The following is a 23,833-nucleotide window of genomic DNA, read 5'->3' as shown; positions in this document are numbered from 1 at the left end:
CCGAGGAGGTTGATTTGCTGAATACCGGTACATCTTGCAGCATTAATTCTTAACTACAGGTTTGCCTTGTTTCTCAATGCAGTGTCAAGGGTTATTTTTAGTTGTAAGCAGATGGGCAATCTCAAGGAAGATCTGCTTCGTCTTTGCAGACCTACTTTATGTGGTTTATCTTTGGGTGCTTTTAATCTTGGTTATATTAGGGCAGGGGTGTTGAACTATTTATGGATGATGCAATAGTTGTTTTGTTGAATATAGAAAGGAATTAATTGGTGAATTTGCTCTACTTTGCCCAGTGATGCATGGTATCAGAAATCTCGCGGTGCATTTCATTCAATCTGAGACGAACAAAACCGACTTTGGCTTCCTCTCTGTGTTTTCCCGCGCTCAGCGCCGGTGGCAATCATTTTCTTTGCGTTTTGATTGGCTTATTTCACTTCGCCTGCTGTGATTGGCCAAAGAAATTACTTTGCGTTTGGTTTCTCGGTAGTTATTTGAAGACTGCTTTGAAGTAAGATGAAACCACTGATTGGGTAGTTTGTATGAAATTTTTTGAACCCATTCTATATGAGCAAGTCGGCGCTTGCTTGCGTGTATTTACAACAAGGAGGAGGGTAGGCTGGTTTTTCGTTGGACCTATTTCACCATTCACCATTTCGAACTCTGTGGGCGAAACTCTTTATGGTTTTCAAACTGTCCATCAAAGAATACCTAAAGAAACTCTCGCATATCCCGTGTAGCTCGAGTGAAGAGTACCCGAACTAATAATCAGAGTTGGTTCGGCTCCGGTTTGGAGTACTCGAATTTTTTCCGACTTTGCCCGATTCATCTTCGGTTTATATTTCGCGTCATTCATGGGTGCTATGGTAAATTGATTTTCTTTTTTTTCTCGTAGGATTTGCGGCAACAATTGAGTATGATCCAGGGTGACAGTGAAAAGTCGAAAGAGGCTTCCGAATTGGCAGAGGAACAACAACGGACGCTGAACATCAAACTTGAGGTTTATCTTTGCTTTTTATATAACCACCTTGCTTTCCGTTGCTTTGCGAGCTCGATGAACAGAGCTAATGCTGTAGTCGAGAAGAGATTTGCGTGAGCACTCAAAAAAGATAACATCAAAATTTGAAAGATAACGACTCCCTTTTAAATCCGCCCCCCCCCCCCCCCAACTTCCCTTAAATCCCACAGGTGAAAACAGTTCATTTAATCAAATTTGGTAATGAAGGGTTTGGCGGCGTACTCCTGAGGTTTCGTCGGTTTTTTTTCAAAGCGAAATTCCCTCCTGTTCCATTGTTTTCCTCAAAGCAAGTCGGAGCCAATAGTAAGCCATTGATTTGTAATCTATAGGATCGTTAAATGTCGTTATTCATCTGGGCCCTGTTGTTCATTGGCGATTAACGCTAATCCCAGATTAAAAGTTTACCAAGGAGTTTATTTCTCTACTCCCAAATGCTGTTCAACGCTGATATTCGGGAAAACTTTACATTAGAAGAAGTCAATCTGGAGAAACAAAAATAAGCAAAGAAACTTTCAACAAAAAGTTGAAAACATGAAAGAAAAGTTTTCGCTAATCCTGGAGTAGGTTAATTGGCTTTCGAACAACTGGGCCCTGAACTATTTTGCTAGTCCTTTTAATGCAAATTATAACGAAACGTTCAATGGTCCAAGATTTGTTTGCCCAGCCGACGCCTCGCTACTTGGCAACGTCCCGACCTAAATGGTGTAAAAGAAGAATTTATACCCACGAGCCTTCATCAAATTGCTAATAAATTCATTGCCTGACTCAACTGTGTATTTAATCGTAGTGTTGTATGGATTAAGTATACTGTGATAGGTCCCGAGTTAGTGGGTTATGGTTGAATTGTTTAATATTCTCCAAAATTGTCGATTCAGGTAAGAATTCATACTAAGCAGAAAATTAGAAACATTTCCATTAATATAATTTTAACAACGTTTAGCGTCAACGATTAACGACAAAGGGCCGGCTGTTGTTTTCCGTAACACCTTAAAAATATTCATCAACTACAATATTCGGCTCTTGTTGGTATTTTCTCGATTGCTGTAGCGAATATGCCAGATATGGCCTAAAATTAAATAGGTCTCATCGGAAAATGACAACCAGCAAATTTCGGGCCGACCTTTGTCGCTTGCTTCAAATGCAAACCCGTTTCTCGCGACTGTACGATTGAGGTCGGAAGTTTAAAAAGGTGTGAGGATTTGATCATCGTGAATCCTAAAACCACTGCCAGGTAGCCTTTACACGCCGATTTCAATACTCGTCAGGAAATGTCTCCATGCTCCGCCGGCAATGCCTGTGAACTAGTCTGTTAACTGACTGCACTTCTATTGCAAATAAGGTATTCACATTGTTTTATTTCATAACGTTTGCGGTTTGGCTTTGAAAATGTAGGAATCTTGTCGAGTGATTCAAGAAATGGAAAACAAGGTCCAACAGTTATCAAAGGATTTAAAAAAGGCGAACGACGAGAAAGCTGTGAGTATAAGTATCTTTGTACAAATTTTGAACTAAGGGTGCGTTCGATTGACCGTATTCCGGAATAGGAATACATGGAATATAAGTTAGAAATCCTTCGTTTTTACGGAGATTCACATTAAAATTGTCAAACATCTGCTAAAATGCTATAATTTCTATGAACCTTGCCGCTTCGAAAAGCGCCAAACATACCGTTTTAATCATCACTCCACATATTTTTATTCTGGAATAGGGCCAATCGGACGTGCCCTAAGAGAACTAAGGGGCTGGTACTATGGTTTGAAGAAGCTACGACAGGTTGCAAAATTGGTGAGACACTCCCGCTAAGAAACCTCTTATGGCTTTCACTACCCGCCCGATCTAGAATTCCAACTGGCCCCACTTCCCCCCCCCCCCCCTTCCTCTCCCTCTCCCCCTTTTGATGTTGACTGTTTAAGTTAAGTTTTCAGCATTATTTTGTATCGCTAGCAACATTGATAAGGGGGAAGGGAGGGTGCAGTGTGTAAGATATCAGGTAAATTAATAACGGCCCAAGAAGGTGAAGTGTCTCCATAGACCAAATCGGCTAACTCAATGTGTTGTACCCCATTCAAATCTTTCGGGATTAAGATTCGTTGTGTGTTGTATTTGCATGATAACGTAGCATTCATATTTAAATGATATGGAAATACCTGGAACAATACGTTTTGTTCCCAAAGGGTTTGAATTGGGTACAACATTGATTTCGTCGATTAGGTCTATTAATTTTGCAACCTGTTGTACCAATTATGACCACAGTCGATAATCAATTTGCCGAATAAAGAAATATTTTTCACTTCCATCAGATCTTTTTCAGCTTTCCATGTAACCACAAAGGCTGAGTGACAAAAGGTCTCGGGGTACCTTAGGTTTCCAACCTTTTCTTTGTACTTTAGACTTCATATAAAGTGGAGAGGTGCCCGCCACTGAAAGTGCAAAATAAATTCAGGGCGCGTTCGATTGACCCTATTCCGGAATAAGAATACGTGGAGTGATGATTAAAACGGTATCTTTGGCGCGTTTTGATGCAGCAAGAATAATAAAAATATGTTTAAAATATCATTTCAGGAGGTGTTTGACAATTTTAATGTGAATCTCCGTAAGAACGAAGGATTTCTAACTTATATTCCATGTATTCCTATTCCGGAATACGGTCAATCGAACGCACCCTCAATGTTATGTGCAGGGGCTATGTCACGATATAATGGAATAGTATCAGATCGTAGGAAACTTAGTATGTATTTCTTTCCCTATGATTAAGGTGTATTGCCAAACCAGAAAGTTGTCTGTGTGTCTCGGACTATTTTATATGATGAAACCGTGGGCGAGCTATTTTAAATCCATGTATCTAAATTCAGAGATCCTAAACAATTTAAGTAGTCTGTTGACTCAAGACTTTTCTAATTGAACAAACAAAGTTGACATATAGGTCGTAATTGTTTGATTGAAAACCGTGTTCGGTTGGTTTGGTTTATCGACTTCTTCAACCAACTCCGAACTCCGTTGAGAAGGTTGAAAACGAGAGGTAAAGACCGCTGCGTTTCCGAGGGCTTCTTCAACTGGTCAGTCATGACTCTTTTAACTGCTGGAAAGATCTGTTTTGATTATTTATTATGCTGAAGCCGTCGACGGAGTTATAGACCGAATGCATAAATGGCGGCCAAAAATATATTCTTTTATCTTTGTGCTAATTAGACCCACTCGCCTCGGTTAATAACACGGACAAAATACAAAAGAAATGGTACTTTAGACCGAGGCTACAATAATTGGTCTGATTAACATATAAACAAAAGAATCATTTATTGGTCGCCGTTTTCGAATACGGTCCATTTGTTTACTTGAACTGATACAACATTTTTCTGACAATGGATTAAAACTCAAAGGAACTGAGCCATTTTTTCAAGTTAAAAATAGCAAAAAATCTACTAGAAGTAGCTCCTGGAGAACATTTCTTCACAACATTTTTGTTTTTTTCAGAAATTTTTTTTCACAGCATTTTTTTGACCATTAAAACTACTGAGGGATAATTTATTTGTCGTTTTCATCGAAAAACAAAAAAACAAATCGCGTGACATGGCCTCCTTTGGATGTAGCATCCTTTTCCGCTTTCAAAGAGACCGAAAATAGTTAAGTCCTTAAAAAACTCATTTTAATCCCATGGTTGATACAATATTCGCCTTTCAAGAATGAGGTTTATACTAGTGGTGAACAAGGAACCAAGGGCAAATACCCAAGCTCCGGCTCCAACAAAATAAGTTATGATGTACATATCAATTCACACCTGTCATTGTGTACCTGTGGCGATTTCTGTGACACGTAAGGAGTCGAACTGAATGAAGTATTTATCTTACAAATTTGCATATCCGTTTTATGGTTTAGTTTAAGCGTTCAGTCTGGACCAGTCTAATCTCGCAACTTTGCTTTTTGCAAGCACATTCATTATATACAAGTGTTTATGCGGTCGTTAAAAGTTCGGTGAGTTAATGTAGATTTTTCTGGATTTTATTGATTTTCTTGCAATTACGATTTGAGATACGTAATGCATGAAGGGTCGTTCAGTCGCTTGTGAAAGACTTCACTTTCATTTACATTTGTTTAGAAATCCAAAAAGCATCAAAGAACGAAGTAGGTAATGTTTTCTTCAAAGTATGTGCCAGTATTATGTCTTGTAGGTTTTTCGGTTTTTTCTGTCCACTTGTTGTTTAGTTTTGTGGTTAGAAATAGTTGTCTAGACGGAATACTGTCGGCGAGTTTTACCAGTGAAAAATGTCCTAGCTAATACTTTCCGGCGGAATGAGAAAATCTGGTTTTAACGAACTGCATAAATCCGCAGTCAAGAGTCATTGGCTCTCATGTAAATTGAGCATAACCGAGTCCACAGCAAATCAACGAAAAATTGTTGTGATACACACGAAACGCCGCAAACATGCAGTTGATGTATCACAAACGAAGAGCCGCTAACAAGCATTTCCATACTACGGTTTATTTAAGTGCCCCGAGGAATGACGTCGTATAGGCTCGCAGGTTTGTTTTGCGATTTTCTTAATGATGAAGTGGAAACGCTTATTTTCATTGAAAGTAACTACATTTCGAATTTGCTTTCCTGTCTCATAAAGCCGCAACAATTCTGCAAATTGCGGGTTGGACATTCTTGTTCGATTGCCTCCACGTCTAATTTTGCGCACATTTGTTCTGTTTAGCACCAAGAAGCGGAGATTGAAGAGCTGTTTAGAACCCAAGACGATCTTCAAGCAAAGTATAACGATGAAGTGAGGGAGAAAAAGGTAAACCGGGTAAATCCTTTTCTTACGAAATCAAGTGTCTTTTCAAATTTTCCGGTTCAGTCGCGCAAGCGACCTCAACCATCGATTAGTTACTGTCGCATGGGGGGTAGGGGGGGGGGGGAGGGGGTAAGTGTAAGACTGCTACCAACCTACTTTCAATTGAAGTAACGTTTACATGTATGCGGTCGACTGAGGATTAACTTAAGGGAATTTAGTATTTCTTGTTTTCCTGATTTTGTAGAACGTTAATGACAAGGTCCTTGTTTCTTGGTAGGAACTGAACGATTATGTTGAACAGCTTCACGAGGAGTTAGACGATTTGCATGTGCAGTTTGACGCATTGTCGAAGGAACATAAGGATTTATCGGGACGTCTGGCTGAGGTGCAGTCGAGTCAACTGTCAGCCGAATCACAACATTATCAACAGCTTTCTGACCTACAAGAAATCAACAGTGGGCTGCAACAGGTATGTTACGTCACGCAACACAAAATAAGCATGCAATAAAGGAAAAGCGGACTGGAATCACATTGAAGAGGTGATTTTGTTTAACCGATATATTTTTTTCAGCCAGCCCCGTTGAAATGATTGAAATAGGGAGAGATCCTTTGCGTTTCCGCGGGCTTTTTTTACTGGTCCTGCATGACTCTAGCTGCCCGGAGAAGTCTGGTAATAACAATAGACTTTATTCACAATGGCCAGCATGTTGGATTTGCTATTATCATACAAATTAGCTACATACTTCTGAGGGGGCAAACGTCACAAGTTCGAGAGGTTATAACGAACACCTTAGCCACACAGATGATTTGTTTCACGTTCATTGAATGTTTATCACCTAAGTAGTAAAATAGAATGATTACTCAAGTTACTTCGTTGTTTTTTTAGTGAAAAATGAGCAGATTACGAAGTAGGAAGTCAAAATGTCAAACGCAATCAAAATATATATAATTAGTATAAAAGGTACTTAATTCTAAATTCTAAAATGTGCTTTTAGCAATGTTATTTCAATATTTCGACGAGTCGATTATCTGCAATTTGCCTTTTTTCCAATGTTTGGCCCTCAGCTTAATACATGGCTAATTTGCATGACAATTTGAAAACCATCATGGCGGCTATCGTGAATAAGGCCTATTTCCTGAAGCAACTGCGCTTCAACCGAAAACGGTCGGGAACTTGTTGTGCTCGGAAGCTACAATCGCTTCAACGAAGACTGGTTGTGGTTAAAATGATTGATCCCATCAGAACAAAACCTGACGGTGATCGTATTGGAAGGGTTTCATTGTATTTGTGAAGAGTTCTTATGTTGAATTTTTGTCCACGAGTTTAATCTTTAAACTTCTTTAAGTGGGAGTATTGAAGATTTGGTCGATCTTCTTTTGGAAGCCAGCGTCTGGAGTTTTCAGGGCCTGTTTCCATAGACCTTTTTGCAGATACGGCGGCCATTTTGATTTCTATTGTTTCAAATAGCAATTATGGGATGCCCAGGGGGCAAATTAATATGTATTTGCCCCCTGAGCATCCCATAATGTCTTTTGAAACAATAGAAATCAAAATGGCCGCTGTAGAGGGGAAACGAAAACAACTGCGGAAAACAAAAACAACTGCGTGCCTCGACCCAAGTCCCCACTCATTTTTCGCACGCACTTTTTTCTCTTTCCCTACTATCTGGGAGCCTGGAACAAGCTATGGCGGGAGAAAAGCCGAGCAGCATTTTTGTTTGGTTTCAATGCTGTAATTCAGCCTTGATTGGCAAAATCCGGATAAACAAATATCCGGATTTGGTGTCCACACGGTGCCGGATTCATATCGAATTCAAAAATATCCACTCTGGAGAGCGTATTCAAAAAGTTCCGGATTCGCCAGCAAATTCGCCGGATACGTGTGGACGGAAGGCGTATCCGGAAAGAAAAAGTTTCGGGTTCAAGAATGTCCGAATACGTGTGGCCTACGACCTTCCCCTGTTTCACATTAGCGCTCCTAACCCCCGCTAAAAAAGTACCGATTTGCTGATTATTGTTTTTTTTATTTTTATCTTGAAGGATAACCATTGCCTGAAAGAAACTGTGGAAACACTGAACGTGTCTTTTGACGAAAAAGGAAGCGAATTGCTGGAATCTTTAAACGAACTTCACAACAAGAAACAAGAATTGGAAAACGTAAAATCCGAATTGACTGCATTGAAAGAATTGCATGCAGTTAGAGAAAAGGAACTTTTGGAGTTGAGAAACGATTCTAACAGGGAAAGGGAGGATTTAAGTCGATCTGTCGAGATGATGAATCAAAATTTGGAAACTCTTAACCACGAGAAAGAAGCGATGGCTTTGACAATTGAAAATTTGAACAAAAGTTCAGAAGAGAAAGATAATCGAATCACAGAATTGTCCTGTAGTCTGGAACAACAGCAGAATGAACTTGAAATGGTGAAAGAGAGTTGTAGTGGCTTAACGGAGAAACTTAAAAACAAGGAAGAGGAATTAAAGAAAGCAGTTAAGGCGTTGAAGCAGTTAAAGCAAAATTTGCAAAAATCTCAAGAGAAAGTAAAAACATTAAGCGAACAGCTTGAAGGAGAAAGGAAGTCTTCTGAATTGTTAAGCTCACAAGACGAAGAAATCAAAGCTCTGAAGCTCAGTGTTGAGACATTAAAGGAAAGCGCCCAGGCGAAGGAAATGGAAGTTGAAAGCTACAAGGACACATCGAAAAAAAAAGACAAGGAGTTGAATGACTCCCAAGAGGTGGTTAGCGGGTTAAACGTCAAAATCGAAGAAACTACGATGCAATTAGCAACGTCTACAGAACTGAACAACACGTTGTCTGAAGAAACAAAAAATTTGAAATCGCATATTGAATCGCTGGAGGTTAGTTTGCAAGAAAAAGAAAAAGACAGCCACGAAATACAGGGAAATTTACATAAATATATTGAAGTTGTAGAAGATTTGAACTCAAAATTAAGATCGTTGGAAGAAGTGATTGAGAAACTGAACGAGGAAAAGGGAGAAGGTCAATTGACGATTAAACAGCAATGTGAAAAGATTGTTTCGCTGCAACAAGATTTGGAGTTAAAAAACAGAGACCTGGTTGACTTTAAAGAAAGCAATGTTTGTAAAGAAAAAGAACTAAGTACTCTACATCAATTCAATGAAAAGTTGAATGAATCCATCTTGGAAAGGGAAGAGGAAAATACAAGATTAAAGGTGGAAAGAAAAGAGTTTTCTGCTCAGTTGGAAACTCTTAATGATTCTCTTGCTTCGAAAGAGGAGATGCTAAAGAAATTAAGTAAAAAAGTGAAAGCTTCTGAGCAACAACGTTCTTCCATAGATAAGGATCTGTTAGTCAAGGAAGAAGAATTGCAACAGTTGAAGTTATTAATCGAGGAAAAAGAGAATCTATTTGCGGATCTTGAATCGACAAGAGATGCTCAGCAATTGGAAATGAATAGGTTGAACAGCGAAATCTCCGATAAAAATGGAATTATCGAAAGCAACTGTAATGAACTCCTGAAATGTAAAGCTCGCGAGGAGGAAACTGATGGTAAAATCAGCGCCCTGGAATCAAGTATCCAGTCCCTAAGTGAATCTCTTGAGGCGAGAGGAATGGAACTAAAGAAGGTCGAAGTTCAGCTAAACGAAAAACAGATTGAACTGGAGTCTGTACAAACCACTATGTCAAACTTGAGTGTTGAGATGGAATCTGGCGCTCGAGAGGTCAACCAGTTTACAAACAAGGTAGAGGAATTGCAAAGAGAAGTAGAAACAGTCACGAAGGCTAAAGGTGAGTTTTTCTTTCCTTTGAACTAATAAAATAAATTTCACCACAATTGCTTGTAATCTCGCAGTCTGATTGGCTAATTTGTTGTGGACTCACAAAATTTTGACTACTGTGATGACGGATATCGTTGTCGGTAAGAGTAGAGACAACGCTGAACCACTTTCGATTTGTTAAATTCACGCTCCTGGCCAACTGTGGAAACCGTAGGAATAGTGCTTTTTCGCGTTACCACTGCTGAAAGTTGTTCGTGCTTGTATTGTGGTAGTTTGAGACTTGGCATCGCGTTTTGGTGAAACGGTAAATGGCTAATGCTGCTGCTTGGCGTTGAAGCATCATGGGAAAGGGAGAGGCAAGTTAGAATAAGAAAGTTTCAGTGCTTTGATACGGAGCAGGGAACCTCCACTCTTACTGCAGAATAAGTTTAAACCGAAGGAAATTGTGTTTGCAAACAAATTTGTTCGAAATTTGTTTTTAAAACAGTGGTTATATCAAGAAAAGTGAATGTTAAAATCGCTTATTTTCACTGTGAAATTTCGCGGGCGCAGCCATCTTGAATATTAGGGAATTTAAGAAACGACGACGGTTTCGACAACGCCACAAAGCAATAATATCATTGGTTAAAAGTGCATAAATAATGGTGCTGCACGTGCAGCACGGATGTAAGCAAGTATCTCAGCGGTCCTCTGCATAACGACGACGTGAAATCACTAAATTGACGACAACGTAAGCACGCAACATAGAATCTTTCATTCTCTATTTTAACTTTAAAACCGCTCGTACCAATTGATTTTTAGGATACTTCGCCCACATTGTAGGACGTGAACGAGACTAAATAATCGCGAAAGACTTATGATAGAGCCAAGTTATATTTTGAGGTGACGTTTTCGTCGACCGTCGCCGTTGTAGATCTTAAATTCCCTATTTGTGACGTGCTACGTTTGCTTTATTGTTCTAACACAAAGAGCTTTTGTCTAATAACAATTGGCAACCGTAACACGTCACAATTATTCAAGATGGCGGCGCCCGCGAAATTTGGAAACAATAATAGGCGAGTCTAAAACTGATTTATTTCGGATACAAACACTTTCTTTGAAAGTAGTGACGACTGACTTGACTGTACCTGTTCTTTCCTGTGATTTCAAGCTTTTTTGTTTGTTGAAGTGGAGGTTCTCTTTAAGTAGTGCGTGAATTATCATTGGTCAATTTAGTGGGCCGCATTCCGCAAAACGGCCCGCCGGAAGTAAAGAGTGTACTGTACTGACGTTACACCTTTTGTTTGCTTGTTTTTTTCGCCTCCGGTTTTGCACTCAGGCCATAAATTGCACACGAAAAGCTTGGGTCGAATTATACAATGGGTGGCTTCTGCAAACAATCAGGTGACTGTAGATTTCCCTCCTACTCCACGAGGAGTTTACAGTTATATGTACAAAAAAATCAAGAATGCGATTACATGCTTTTGAATTCAGCTGCAAGTATAAAAGGAAATCTTTGAATTAAGAGCAAAACGTTGAGGAGTTCTGAAAATTTAACAGTTGACTTGCGTCTCGACTGCCTACCATTGTTATTGCGCATACGTTCTGCGCATCTCGAGATACTCAAGTTTCCTATGGGTTTTGCTCACTAATACAGGGATATTTTTGCGCGGTTTGAAACTATACAGAGAAAGCTGAACTTAGCAAGTGCTGTTGGTATCCAAAAGGAAAATTGACGGTTACCATTCATTTTGCAGAGATAATTAGGGAAAAAACACCAACATTGTTTTGTATTTTGTATTTTTTTAAAAAAGGCTTTTTACAAATATTGTTGATCAATTATCTTTAAAATATGCGTGGTTACCCACAATTTTCGTTTTGGATGTCAATAACACTTGTTAAGATCTACTTTTCCCGAATGTTCATACACCGCATAAAAATACCTATAAATTAAAGGCCATGTTACACGAGGCAATTTTTCTTGCAACTCGCAACGCAACGATGACGAATAAAAAAACCTTTCAAGTTGTAGAGGGTATGTTACACGTTGGCAACTTCTTTCGCAACTTGCAACGCGTACAATAACAAACAAGATGGCGGACGCTGGCGGACGCACTAAGTCGCTGAAAGATGAGCTCTGATCAGCTGTCTGATTGGCCCATTCTGACAAAATTGCGTTGCGAGTTGCAGAGGGATTGCCCCGCAAGCAACTTGTCTCGCAACGTTGCGAAAAGTAGAGGGTCGTTCTACTTTTCTCGCAACTCGCAACGCAACGATTGCAGTTGCAAAATGGGGTGTTACACGTGAATTTTTTCTCGCAAATTGCAACGCAACGTTTGTTGCGTTGCGAGTTGCAAGAAAAATTGCCTCGTGTAACATGGCCTTACGGCACCGTCCTTAATGGGACAGAGAATCGTCAAAGTTGGTTTAAAAAAAATCATTTCTGGCGTAGATACCAGTGACATCACTTATGATTGATAGTGCCTTAACTAGAATCTCATTGGCTGTCTTCACGGTGGTCCTTTTGTTCCAGAAGTCGGTACATTTGAATAACAGAAAGACGGATGAGTTGTAAAGATGTATCTTTTCTTTAATGTTCATTCATTGTAATCGTCAATTCAATTCTAACTCGATTTGTGTGCACTTTTTTCTTTTTAATATATGCTACAGATGCGCTTCAGAAAGAGAACAAAGAGAAAGATGACAAAATGAACAAGTTTAAACAAATGGCGGTCAAAGCAAAAAAGGAACTGGAGAATCAGAAGAAGCAGGTAGGGAAACACTGAACAGATTGTTGATTTCTTGGTAAACAGATTTTTATCTCGTTTTATGAACACTGCAGTAATCTCATAGACAACACCAACGCAACTGAAAAGCGAATTTTATAAAATAAAGTTCTTCATTTTTCCTTTATCTTTATTAATATTATTATTAGTAGTAGTAGTATTAGTACAAGTAGTATTATCATTGTCGTTCTCGTTATTATTACACCTGTACACATTGTTAATAAAACTTACATACTTGCTTACGTTACAACATTAATTTGCCGTGGTCTGCAAAACAGCAACACGACAACCAAATTTGGGGTTTTGACAACAGCGTCTGCAAACAAAAGTGACTGTATCAATCGCTTCCTTAGCCTCTTCGGATATATTCTTTTGGCTTGTCACGCAATCGTCGTGAAATGACCGTATTTAAGGTTTTGACCACAGCATGCAAGCATGGAACAGTCCATTTCTCTGTGATCTTGTCCCCAAGCTTTTTGTTTGTTTTCTGTAGTGGAAAGATGAAAAAGTTGAACTAACTTCAGCAATTGAAGGACTCAAAGAAAACGCTCAAGCTGCGAACGAACAGTTTGCAAAACAGCGAGATGAAATGCTTCAACAAACAAATGAATATCAGGTAAATATAAAGAATAACATGGACACTCAAATGGTTACTTTAAAAGGAAACTTTTTGTGATATTAGTTAAAGTTGATGTAAGAAGCCTTTGGGGTCATGTACATGTTACGGTTGCCTTGTTGTCATTATCATAACGAAAAAGCTGTTTGTGTCGGAACAATAGGGCAGCAGTAATAATACGTCGCAATCATTCAAAATGTCGGCGCCCTGGAAATATGAAAATGAAAGATTGTAAAAAAAAAAATTTCCTGTTGCAAACACCCTTTTTTGAAAAAAAAACCATTTGTTTGCAAACATTACTTCCTACTATTTGAAGTTATTCTTCGTCGGAGTGGAGGTTTCTTTAAATGTTGATTGCCTACATTTCTAGGTTGGGAAGACAAATTGTGCCGAGGCTTAAGTGGCGTGCATTTCACTACTTGCAATCCACGACATATGTACCCAACGACTTCAAGCTTTAAATATCGTAGTGAAAAAAATCAGGTTCTTTTCATTTTAGTTTTACCCCAATACCGACATTTCTTGTTTACAAATATTGACGTCACATTTCTTTTGACATTCAAATTTGCCAGCCACGAAACGAAATAAGCCATGGCTTCAACAGCCAATTAGGTTCTGGTTGGCATGTTAATAACATTGGGTGACGTCACGAGAAACATCGCAATAGGCCACTTCGGAAAATACCATAATACTCTTTGCTTGTACCCCAAAACTTTGCATAAGCATTGTTTTTGTTTTCTCTTGGGACCATTGTGAGTCCCAAGAGAAACTGGAAACAATGCTTATGCAAAATTTGAGGGGACAAACAAAAAGTATTATGGTATTTTCCAAAGTGGCCTATAGTCCCAAACTAAAGGAACAACGAAATGGCTCAGTATCACTAAAGCGCAAGAGAGGTCATTTCCGGACTACTAAAACAAATCCAGGCGGTTGATGATGTTGTACCTGATTGTATTCCTTCTCATGATAGATATTTAATTTCGTTTTGACGCAGGACCTTCAAAACCAATTATCCAAGCTTCGTGAAGAACTGGACACGGAGAAGACGAAGTAAGCTGTGTTTCAATTGGCTTTTGTACTCATTTCAGCTGCGTAAGCATTTAGGAAAGATTCGGTCATATAGAAAAGATAGCCCGTCGTTTACCGAACGCATTCTCAATGGTCACCTGTCTTTATCTACTTGGGTATTTTTGTTTTCTGGTCAAAAAACAAACTTTTTTGGGTGATTTGGATTCCGACTCAACTTTTAACTGGCAGTAAGACTTCTGACGATTGTCGTTTTTGTCGGCTTTGTTAATCTGTCTTCGATTTTCAAGGCAGAAACTTGAAGTCTGGTCATGACTTTTCCAGGAGTTCTACCTTGCAACTGACAACAGTTCGTGTTTGTTGTTTTGGAAAACTTCCCTTGCTTAAATCAAAACTGATTGCGGTTAAAATTGGTCAGTAGATCGTCTAGAACACACTCTTAAAATATCGTAACTTATAATTACGTTATATATCGATTCTCTATATTAGTGAACATTTTTATTATTATGCTTTAGGTCAAATGACATTGTTACGACGGAATTGGCGAATACACGTCAAGAAGCAGAAAAATTGTCAGCTGAAAACGAAAGCTTGAACAAAAATTACGAAGCTCTGCTAAAGGTAAGAATTTATCTTAACAAACGTTTGCGTGGAAATACTGAATACAAAATAGTTGTTCTCATCTCGGGAGAATGGACCTCTCTGCTTGTACGTTTTGTTTTCCCATTTCAGACCACGTGATGTTTCCAAGGGAATTTTTCTTTTGTTTTGTCATAAGTTATGCTTACATGTGCACATGCATAAGACGACATTTGAAAGAAGCTGATCCCCAGAGTAACATCGTGTGGTCTGAAATGGGAAAACAAAACTTACAAGCTAAAGATGTCCATAGAAACGGTTCCTGGACGGTTTTTCCCAGGCCTCCCCTGTCCCTCCCTTCAAAGGCGTTGACAGAGGCCCAAGATCTACAGTTAAAACTCTCCCCAGGTTTGACTGCACTGGAGGATCATATTTTGCCTCTTCGTCTCTGTCATCGTTACTGAAGAAAGAGTTGAGCGTTGTACAAATCAAAGAATCGGGCTGTGTTGAAAGTCGATTTGCGTTGTTGTCAAATGCTTTCTTTTTGTTGTATTTACTGTAGGTTGTAGAGAGAGAAAGAACTGATTCGAAAACGGAACAGGAAAAACTGAACGCGCAAATTCAAGAAACCTTAAAGGAACTTGAGGTACTGTAAGGTTTAACGAACCAAGCGCAACCACAACATCTGTCATAGTCGGTTAACTCGTGGAGTGAGGCGGAAGAAATATGTCGTTTTTCTTTCGTTGTATTGTCTGTAATCGGCGACAAAAATGTTGACGTTTTGACCTTTTCAACCCCCGTCATTTTTATGTTTTGTGCTGGCAAGGTTACCCAATTCGCCCCTCTGTCACCCTCCAAACAATGTTGTGTCGTAATTCCTTTGATCTTTGGCTACAAACAGGCGACGTTGAATGGGGAAAGGGGGTGGGGTCTTTTGTTAAAATTTATAGCATGGTAGTAAAAATAGTCCTGTTATTTTACGAATTAAAATTGCTGTACAGCCACAATGTATTAACTCATTTTGACGCAGATTGGGGGTGTGAACACCTTGGGAGGGGAACGGATCGTGGAGGAGTAGCTTATGAATCTTGTTAATTTCTTACGTAAAGCTCCTTATGGTTTAAAGTGCCCATTTATTCTTAACCTTCGCTTGAGAGACAGTTTGTTTATCTTATTCTTCACCGTCTTGTCACCCTCGTCTTTCCTGTATTTGCAAATCTCCCGTTTTTGCATTATGTCTCGATAACTTCTTGGAAAATTAAAATAGGCGGAAGCATGATGCGTAAAACCAATTCAAATGTGTTACTGTCATCGTTCGAAAGTCATCACTGGATTTTTTTTCGTGAGCAATGATTTGTAAAGGAAGGCTGTGTCTGTGAACTTGAATGGGAAGACTATTTGTAAACAATGCGTGCTTCCTCCAACAGTTGCTACGAACAGGGAATGAGAAGGCCCAGCAGGAAATTAAAGCTCTTGAAAATGATTTTACGGCAACGTCAGAAGACCTTGAGAAGGCCGACAAGGAGAATGCTGAGGTTGGTTCAAGTTGTTTCAACAACAGTTATAGGACTCTCGAGCAGTAAGTCGTGTAGTCAGTCATTCAGTCGGTTCGTTAGCTTGAAAGTTCATCATTTACCACGCTGTTGGCAACTGGCAAACAGCATTGGTAGGTACTTGGTGTAGTTTGTCATTTAGTGGTTATCTATTGCACAAAATTATCTAAACACGGTAAAACCTTCAGGGTTAGGATTAGGGTTAGCGTTAGGGTTAGGTTAGGGTAATTGTATAATTACTGAACGTTTTATACCTTGTTTAAAAAATTTTGAAACAATAGAAAAAGAGACACCAAGTACCTACCACAGCATTCGCCACTTATATACACAGCCACTAATGACGAAATTCGTTTGTTTCTGTTGCAATGTCCTTTTCCAGAAAGTTAGCCGTTGTCAGATTCTGTTGATAAGATATGCTCAAGTTAAACTGATTCTGAACTTACTTGTTTATCCTGTGATTGAAAATTGTTGCTATATAGTTTTACTGGAGTTTCACTTTTTAAATTTGTTTTCGTTTGTAGTTGTCAAGTAAACTGGAAACCATCGAGGAAGACTTAACAGAAGAACGAAGGCGACACGAGGAGACAAGGAACCAACTGGAAACTACCGGAAGGCAGCTGGAAGCTGCTGAAAAGGTATTTACTTAACCAGTTTATTTGTTGCCCAGTCAAGTTATTCGAGCCCCGGAGATACTTTGTATGCCCTTTTCGAAAGCCTCAAAATGTGTCCAGGCTACTTCCGATGTACTTCGGTCCTTCTTTGTCTTTACCTGATGTCGTTTCTGTTTATAACCCCATGCAGTAACTTAGTTTTGTCTTACCTGAGTTGAAAACCTACTTACCATGTTGATAGTACTTTGATTCATGTGCTTCGTAGTTTCGGATCCGATATATTGTCGGAGCTTCTTCCAAGAAGCACACGTCTGTGGCCCATTTCTCAAAATTTCCGATGTTTTTCCAAAAGTTATTTTTTGGAGGGATACTAGGACGCAATTGGTAATAACATTGCCGGCTTTCCTTATAGTTTTTTATGCATCAACTATTGACACTTAGTGCTTATTAATAAAATCAGGAAGCCAATCAAAGCAGTTTGATGAGCTTGGAGATGGAGGATTACCAGAAATCGCTCGAAGCACTGCAAACCAAACTGTCTGAAAGAGAAAAGGCGCTGCAGGACTCACAAGAGGAAGTGTCAAGGACGGAGAAGAGGGCAGACGATTTTAAGGCACAGATAGGTAAGGAAAGGGCTGCAATGATTGGTTGGCTTGAAGGAGGTACAATAGTTTAGATAAAGGGTGAAAATAAAGCAAGCCGGGCAAAAATGAAGTTTTTTTCCATTCAGCTGCAAACAACTCCTTCATAATAGCAGCCTATTTTTCTTTTATATTTATCACTGCTGGTTGGACTAGCTACGAGCTTGTTATGGGCAAAAGTTCGTTCACGCTAACGTAGCTTGCCAGAGACTGAGTTCGTACAAAAAGGAGAAAAATAGATCGGCCGCGTCTTCGTGGGCCTTTCATATTCAAGCAATTTTCGTAGTTTGGATCTTCTGTTACAGCCAGCCTAGGGTGAAGTTTATGTGTGAAATTTCTTACCAGTAGGAGTGCTTCAATACAAGGACTCTCATCCCGGTTTCCTCTTACCGTCTTGTATTCGTTTTCATAATCAGTGCAGGTGCTAAATATCATAACATACTCGGACTGGGAAAGGGCTAATTAGCTTCTGGAGAAACTGTAGTGCTGCGTCGGTGCAGGGAGAATAAAACACGAATATTTGGCTTTATTAAAAACTGAACTACGGATATCAGATTTCCAGTATTTTACATTGGTTCGCCGGACGAAGGCTATCAGTTCATATACCTGCAGTACCTAATGTGGTCAAGGAACGCGTTAGCAATAAAGCGAGCTGTAAACATTTTTCCAGCTCTGAGCCGGAAGAAATGGCCGACAAAAGCCATTTTGGACCGGAATTGACCGAGGCAGAAATCGATGCTTTAGTGGAAGAGGATTTGATCCTGGAGTTTTTAATAAAACAATTGTTCTGCTGGGGCTTGCTGGATATGAAATGATTATAACCAACTCGACGCGTTATCTATTACTTCATATCCAGCGCGCCCTCGTAGAATAATTGTTAATTATCAAATGAGTTGATAAAGGTCGAAATACCACCGTAAAAAATTAAAACTGTGTTCTTTCGGGATCAACCGTTTTCGGTTGGTTGTGTTGATAAACTTTTTCAACCGGTGTCAAACAAGGTTGATAAGCTCGTTCGAGGAAGCCAAATTTTCTAAAGTCAAACTGGTATAGTTTCGTTCATGATTACGGGACGAACGCTTACCAGTTTCATCTCTTACTTTTGAAAGTTCGTTTTCAGGACTGTTTACAGACTGTGGTTCTTACTATTTCGTTTTGTCTATACCGTAGACATGGTAGACAATCAGAGACAGCAAGCCGAAGAAAGAGCGCTGAAGATGAAATCCATGCTTGTTAAAACAAAGAAGGAACTCGCCGAAGCTAAAAAGCAGGTAAAATACCATAACCGGTTTATCATTGTGCCTAAGAATTGTGATATCATTGAACGCAAGGATAAGCAAATCCTATGAATTGGGACACACAGTTTGAATACTTGTTGAGTAAAGCCAGCAGTAGGTTATATATTTTTAGGGTGTGTAGGTATTACAAGTATTCTACCAGTAGTTTAGATTTACCTTTTCAAAGTGTAATCTTATCTATTTTTATTTTGGGGTAATACCTTTTAGAGTGAGTATTTAAGTAGGATTGATAGATTTTTCGCTGGGGCGTTCAAGTCAGGATATTGCATTAAGGGCCCACAGACGGATTTATCGGCGTTGCTAAGGAAGTGAAATGTTACTTCCGGTAAGAAAATCCATTCACAAGCAAAAGTCACCTCACGAACTGTTGTTTCCATCAAAGGTTTTTCCTCGCCCTTCCTCGCACTCGTTCTCAGATCAACTGCGCATGTGTAAACGAACTGACTTCCGGTTTGAGAGAAAGCTAAATTTCCGGCGGTCTTTAAATTGAATTGATTTTTTTTACATGGCACGTTTCACCCCCAAATACAGAATATAGCTAAGCACTGGTTTTTCAAAATCATCTTTTTTGAAAAAGTTATGGGTATTTCAGTATCGTTTATGTCTTTAAAAAGAACATTTTTCAAAATAAAAAGAAAACCATGCTTGGCTGGATTCAAAAACGAATACAAACTATCAAACCATCGATTAAATACCCAAATTGCGTAGCACGGAGAAAAATTTAGAGTTTTCTTTTTTTGGTCACGTCACCATGGGCGATGACGTCATATTTAGGGTCATTGGCTTACAAAAGTGGAAAACTGACCAAAATAATGCCAAATTCTCTCAAATTAGTTAACAATTACATTTAGCAACGCACCCTAAAAAATACGTCAGTGGGCCCTTAAGCAATACTATATCACTGATATATTGAAAAGAGATTTTAAATTGTGGCATGGAATTACTACCACAGAAACTGCTCTAAGGGAAGTTTTACCACCTAAACGGACTAGACAACTGCATAAAAGGGCTCATAATTACATCTTACCTAGAATAAATACCGTTTTAAATCGGTTTTTATTAATAGGTGTCTTTTTTATATTGTAGTTTAATTAGTTATACTGTTAATTGAGCACGTCTGTTGCTCTTTTTTGTTGAATAAAGACCATTATTATTATTATTATTATTATTATTATTATTATTATTATTATTATTATTATTATTATTATTATTATTATGTAAAGATTATAGCTATATTTCAAATTCAAACAATATAGCCTAATTCAGGGACCACCAAGAATTTTGTTGGCCCCTTTCACAACTTCGTTTTTATCATGAATTTTACTCAGTGTCACTCTGGACAAGTCCTGACAACACTTTTCGGATTATTGTCTCACTGTCCATTAAAATTGTCTTCTGCATCTCAGCAACAACCTTCTTGCACAAATTCAAATGCAAGCTGTCTGTAATTTGTTTTGTTTTTTTCAATTCTCTTCTTTTCGATGTTATTTTCTTGTGGGCACGCCATATCACATATCCAGATATTCTTCTTTTCCTTTTCTTCAAGTATCAAATCTGGTCTTTTAGATGTTGTCGTCTTTCTCAACTTAAACTCAAAGTCCCACACCAGCTTTGCTTGAGAATTCTCCAAAACATGTCCCCTTGACCATTTTTCCTGGTACCATTTCACATTCTTATCTAACAAATTGTATTCCTTTGCCCAGGAAACGGCCATCGCAATTAGCGCTCTGTTGTCTTTTTACGTACTCACTGCTTGCTATCGTTTTGCATCCAGCCAAAAGATGTTGTACAGTCTCTTTTTGTTGACCACACAATCTGCACTTACAGCATTCAGTGTGTCCCCTTGCGGTTTTCCATGCTCTAGTTTCAATTATTTGCTCTAGCATTATTCACTTGATAAGAAGCCATGTTGTTCAATCAAAAGAAAACTTTTGCCCTAGAATCGGAGCACCAACAAACGAATCTTCATTGTCTCAAAAATAGCAAAAATTGTTTCGAACATTGGAGGAGAAATGTTGCATTCCCGTATGTCACCAGTGTTCTCAAATGACAATATTCACGTGCCCACTTACTGTTAACGAGTTAAGTGTGTGTTTTCTTGCTTTGTTGCATGTTTGAGAACACAACAGTGAGAATTAGAATTAAGTCTCCGCCATTTTTTACAGTTAATGGAACAACAGGTTACTGGCTCTGAATTGAAAGGACAGCTGGAATCTATCACGCAACAGGCCGAGGAGAACAAGGTAATTTTGTTCGTCTTTTTAAGCCATTTGGAAACAGAAGTTATTAATGAAATACACGAAACGTGAATTGCAATTGTCTGTTGCATACTTGCAAAACATCTGTTGTTTGAAGTGAAGCAGAACAAAATCGCGACGGCCATTTTGTTGGGACCACCTTGAGACCTCAGTTAAAGACAAAGTTAGAGGAAAGCAGTGTGACAATGTTGTAAAAACCACTTTCATCGTCTTGCCAGATAATCACGAAGGAGGTTCCGTCTCTACCCATAACTGCACTTTCTGTATCAAGCTTAAGTGCGAAAGTGGCCCTCACTAGGTGGTGCCACGGGCTTCACTTTTGGCAGTATGAAAACATTAGGTTGCGCGATCCAGTGTTTCTCTGACATCAGTGGCCCTCCCTTGCTTTAAAGGGACCTGACTCCATCTTAATACTGCGAATTAACCTGATTCAAATGTAAAGTATCACTGATAACCATTTTGGCGTAAATAGTTGCACTTGATCTCGCTTTCAAACCGAGGCTGACGTCAAATTGCAAACATACGTTATTGATGGTAATCGTTTCCTTCAAACTTTTTTTCGCGATATTGCCGCTAAATTGTTCTACTATGCTTCTCCGGTCAAGAGAGCACTTGATAAAAGCTACAAGTTACAATCTTCGGTAAAACGTCAAGAAAACAAACCGATTTTGCACGTATTTGTCCGACTCCCTAATAAAGGAAACCTACTGAAAACTTCGTAAAAAGTTGCCGTTCGCCTTTGTTGTATTGGAGACGAGGAATTTTATAAAGAGAAAATGTCACTCAGCAACGTTTTGCATGCGCGGTTGTAGTTGTTGGGGAAATTACAATTGTATGGTCCAGTTATAAAGTTTTTCCATAAACCTTTTTTGCAGATACGGCGGTCATTTTGATTTCTATTGTTTCGAATAGCTATTATGGGATGCCCAGGGGGCAAATACATATTTATGTGCCCCCTGAGTATCCCATAATGAGTTTCGGAACAATAGAAAGCAAAATGGCCGCCGTATCTGCAAAAAGGTCTATTGCTGAGCTGTGCAGTGCGCAAGATTTTGTGTCAAGTAAATGTGTCATTGACTAGTATGCGAAATTGTATCTACGGAGTTTTATGAAAAATTCTTTTTGTCCCTGCACAGGTGGAAATATCCGCTTTGATGGCTGAAAGCCAAAGCTACCAACAACAAGTAAGTAAAGCCACATTTAAATCAGTTGCCAATTTTAATTTGTCATCGCCTTGAAACCCCACAAAATCTACCAATATGGCGCTGCATAAAGAACTACATACTTCCTTCTTGTCACGCTTGAGTTGGACTTTTAAGTACAAGACGTTTTGTGCCATGGACGGCAAACGGAATTGAGCTGTGTTCCTTTTTGACTTGGCTTCACACTACCTCGTTTGTATTGAAGTATCTTTTCGCTATCAAAGACGATTAGGTTAATAGTCTGGGAGAGACTACTCTCCTGGTATGCGAAATGCTCACTTCCGGCTTCCGGCCGTAGCTCAAGAACGTCTCGCGCAGAACCTTCCTACTTGTTCGTTTCTGGGGACTCCTCTGAACCTCACTGATTATTTAGAGATACTGTTGTCTCCATAGCGTCTGCCTGCCTGGCAGTTTTAACAAATATTATTGTTGTAGAGGAGAATCGAAGAGGATCTTTGTAAATACTGTTACCTTCATTAGCTCCAAGCCTGAAAATCTGTCATTCTTATTAACAACTTGTTTTTCTTCTCCGCACCACAGCTTCGCGCCTCAGCTGAGAGTAACAGACGAAGTGTTGACAGCCTGGAAACGAAACTTACCAAAGTGAAGGCGGAATGGGAAAGTTCCAAACTGGCCCATGATGCCACGCGTGCTGAGTTCGAAAGCTACAAGGTACATGTAATGAACCATTTTCGGAGGGCTTGGAAAAAGAGAACGATAGTTTTCTCTAGAATGGATTATTTTACAATCATCAACCACAATTTACTTTTTATTCAGACATTACAAGAAGAGTTCTAACAATCAATAAATACAGGAGATTACTAATCTAAAAGCCTACACCATTTTCTTATGAATGCCGCACGGATATTTGTAATTACAGATATGTATTTTCCGATTTCAGTTTTATCTTGAACTAAATTGATGGAATATTTTGTTGTCAAGTGCAATGGTGCATATAAACTGTTTTCCTATTGTGATCAGGTGCCCAAAACTAGAAAGAAATGAACTTGTAGGGGAGTCTTCGTTTACTATTTTTGCCGCCGGCATTAGCTTATGTCTAGCGTTATCTCATCGATCAGCCAAGAAATCGTCACTGAATTTCAAAAGTGCATTTCATAATTAATTATTCATGATTAATTAATCTGAAGATTTGAGCCCGATGTTGCAGGTAATTCACGAGGATTGCTACTCTAACAATGCTCATTACTGAAAATAATGTATGGTCTCATATGCACTTCAAGCTGAAACGCAATCATTGAAGTTTTTGATGGCTAATATTTCGATACGTACAGAAACTAAAAGACGTAAAAAAGGGAAGTGCTTAACAAGTTATTTCAACCTTTGAAGCCAATTTGTAAGTTTTGCTTGATGCCTTCTTGAAACAAACTTGTATATTAACGAGACGGAGTGTAAACGTTAACATGAGCAAAAACGAACGACGATCTTTAGCTTTGTTCTAGTGACTGAAGAAACGCTTTAAAATGTCCGTTATTTTGGACAAAAAACGCTTTAGTTAATTTGAAAACTTCGTTTTCTTTTTTTAAGCCTCTCAACATCACTGGCTTTGATTCTCTTTTTTTTTTCCCTCCAGACTCGTGTTCACAGTGTTCTTAAACAGCAGAAGTCCAAACCCACTCCCCAACCGCCCGAGATGGAAAATTCGGAAAGGTTTGTGTAGGACGATTTAAGAGATACCATTTTTCACGACCTTCGCATGTAACTATCATTAGGTCAT

At 39.0% G+C, this 23,833-nt stretch overlaps 1 protein-coding gene across 7 annotated transcripts in view; it reads left to right on the top strand.

The window, feature by feature from the left end:
- LOC137982128 (GRIP and coiled-coil domain-containing protein 2-like) overlaps positions 1–23,833 on the top strand; it is a 97,812-nt gene that overhangs the window by 59,873 nt on the left and 14,106 nt on the right. For all 7 annotated transcript variants that reach the window (XM_068829188.1, XM_068829191.1, XM_068829193.1 and 4 more), the window contains 18 exons: positions 893–997; positions 2,408–2,491; positions 5,710–5,793; positions 6,068–6,259; positions 7,831–9,559; positions 12,199–12,299; positions 12,808–12,930; positions 13,925–13,980; positions 14,472–14,577; positions 15,098–15,181; positions 15,963–16,070; positions 16,610–16,723; positions 17,160–17,322; positions 18,511–18,611; positions 20,804–20,881; positions 22,033–22,080; positions 22,639–22,770; positions 23,690–23,766. In XM_068829188.1, coding sequence (XP_068685289.1) covers positions 893–997; positions 2,408–2,491; positions 5,710–5,793; positions 6,068–6,259; positions 7,831–9,559; positions 12,199–12,299; positions 12,808–12,930; positions 13,925–13,980; positions 14,472–14,577; positions 15,098–15,181; positions 15,963–16,070; positions 16,610–16,723; positions 17,160–17,322; positions 18,511–18,611; positions 20,804–20,881; positions 22,033–22,080; positions 22,639–22,770; positions 23,690–23,766 — 3,485 coding nt within the window. The remainder of the gene's footprint in view (positions 1–892; positions 998–2,407; positions 2,492–5,709; positions 5,794–6,067; positions 6,260–7,830; positions 9,560–12,198; positions 12,300–12,807; positions 12,931–13,924; positions 13,981–14,471; positions 14,578–15,097; positions 15,182–15,962; positions 16,071–16,609; positions 16,724–17,159; positions 17,323–18,510; positions 18,612–20,803; positions 20,882–22,032; positions 22,081–22,638; positions 22,771–23,689; positions 23,767–23,833) is intronic.

Source organism: Montipora foliosa, chromosome 13 (assembly GCF_036669935.1).
Source record: "Montipora foliosa isolate CH-2021 chromosome 13, ASM3666993v2, whole genome shotgun sequence".
Classification (NCBI taxonomy): domain Eukaryota; kingdom Metazoa; phylum Cnidaria; class Anthozoa; order Scleractinia; family Acroporidae; genus Montipora; species Montipora foliosa.
This window is presented reverse-complemented; position numbering and strand designations above follow the sequence as displayed.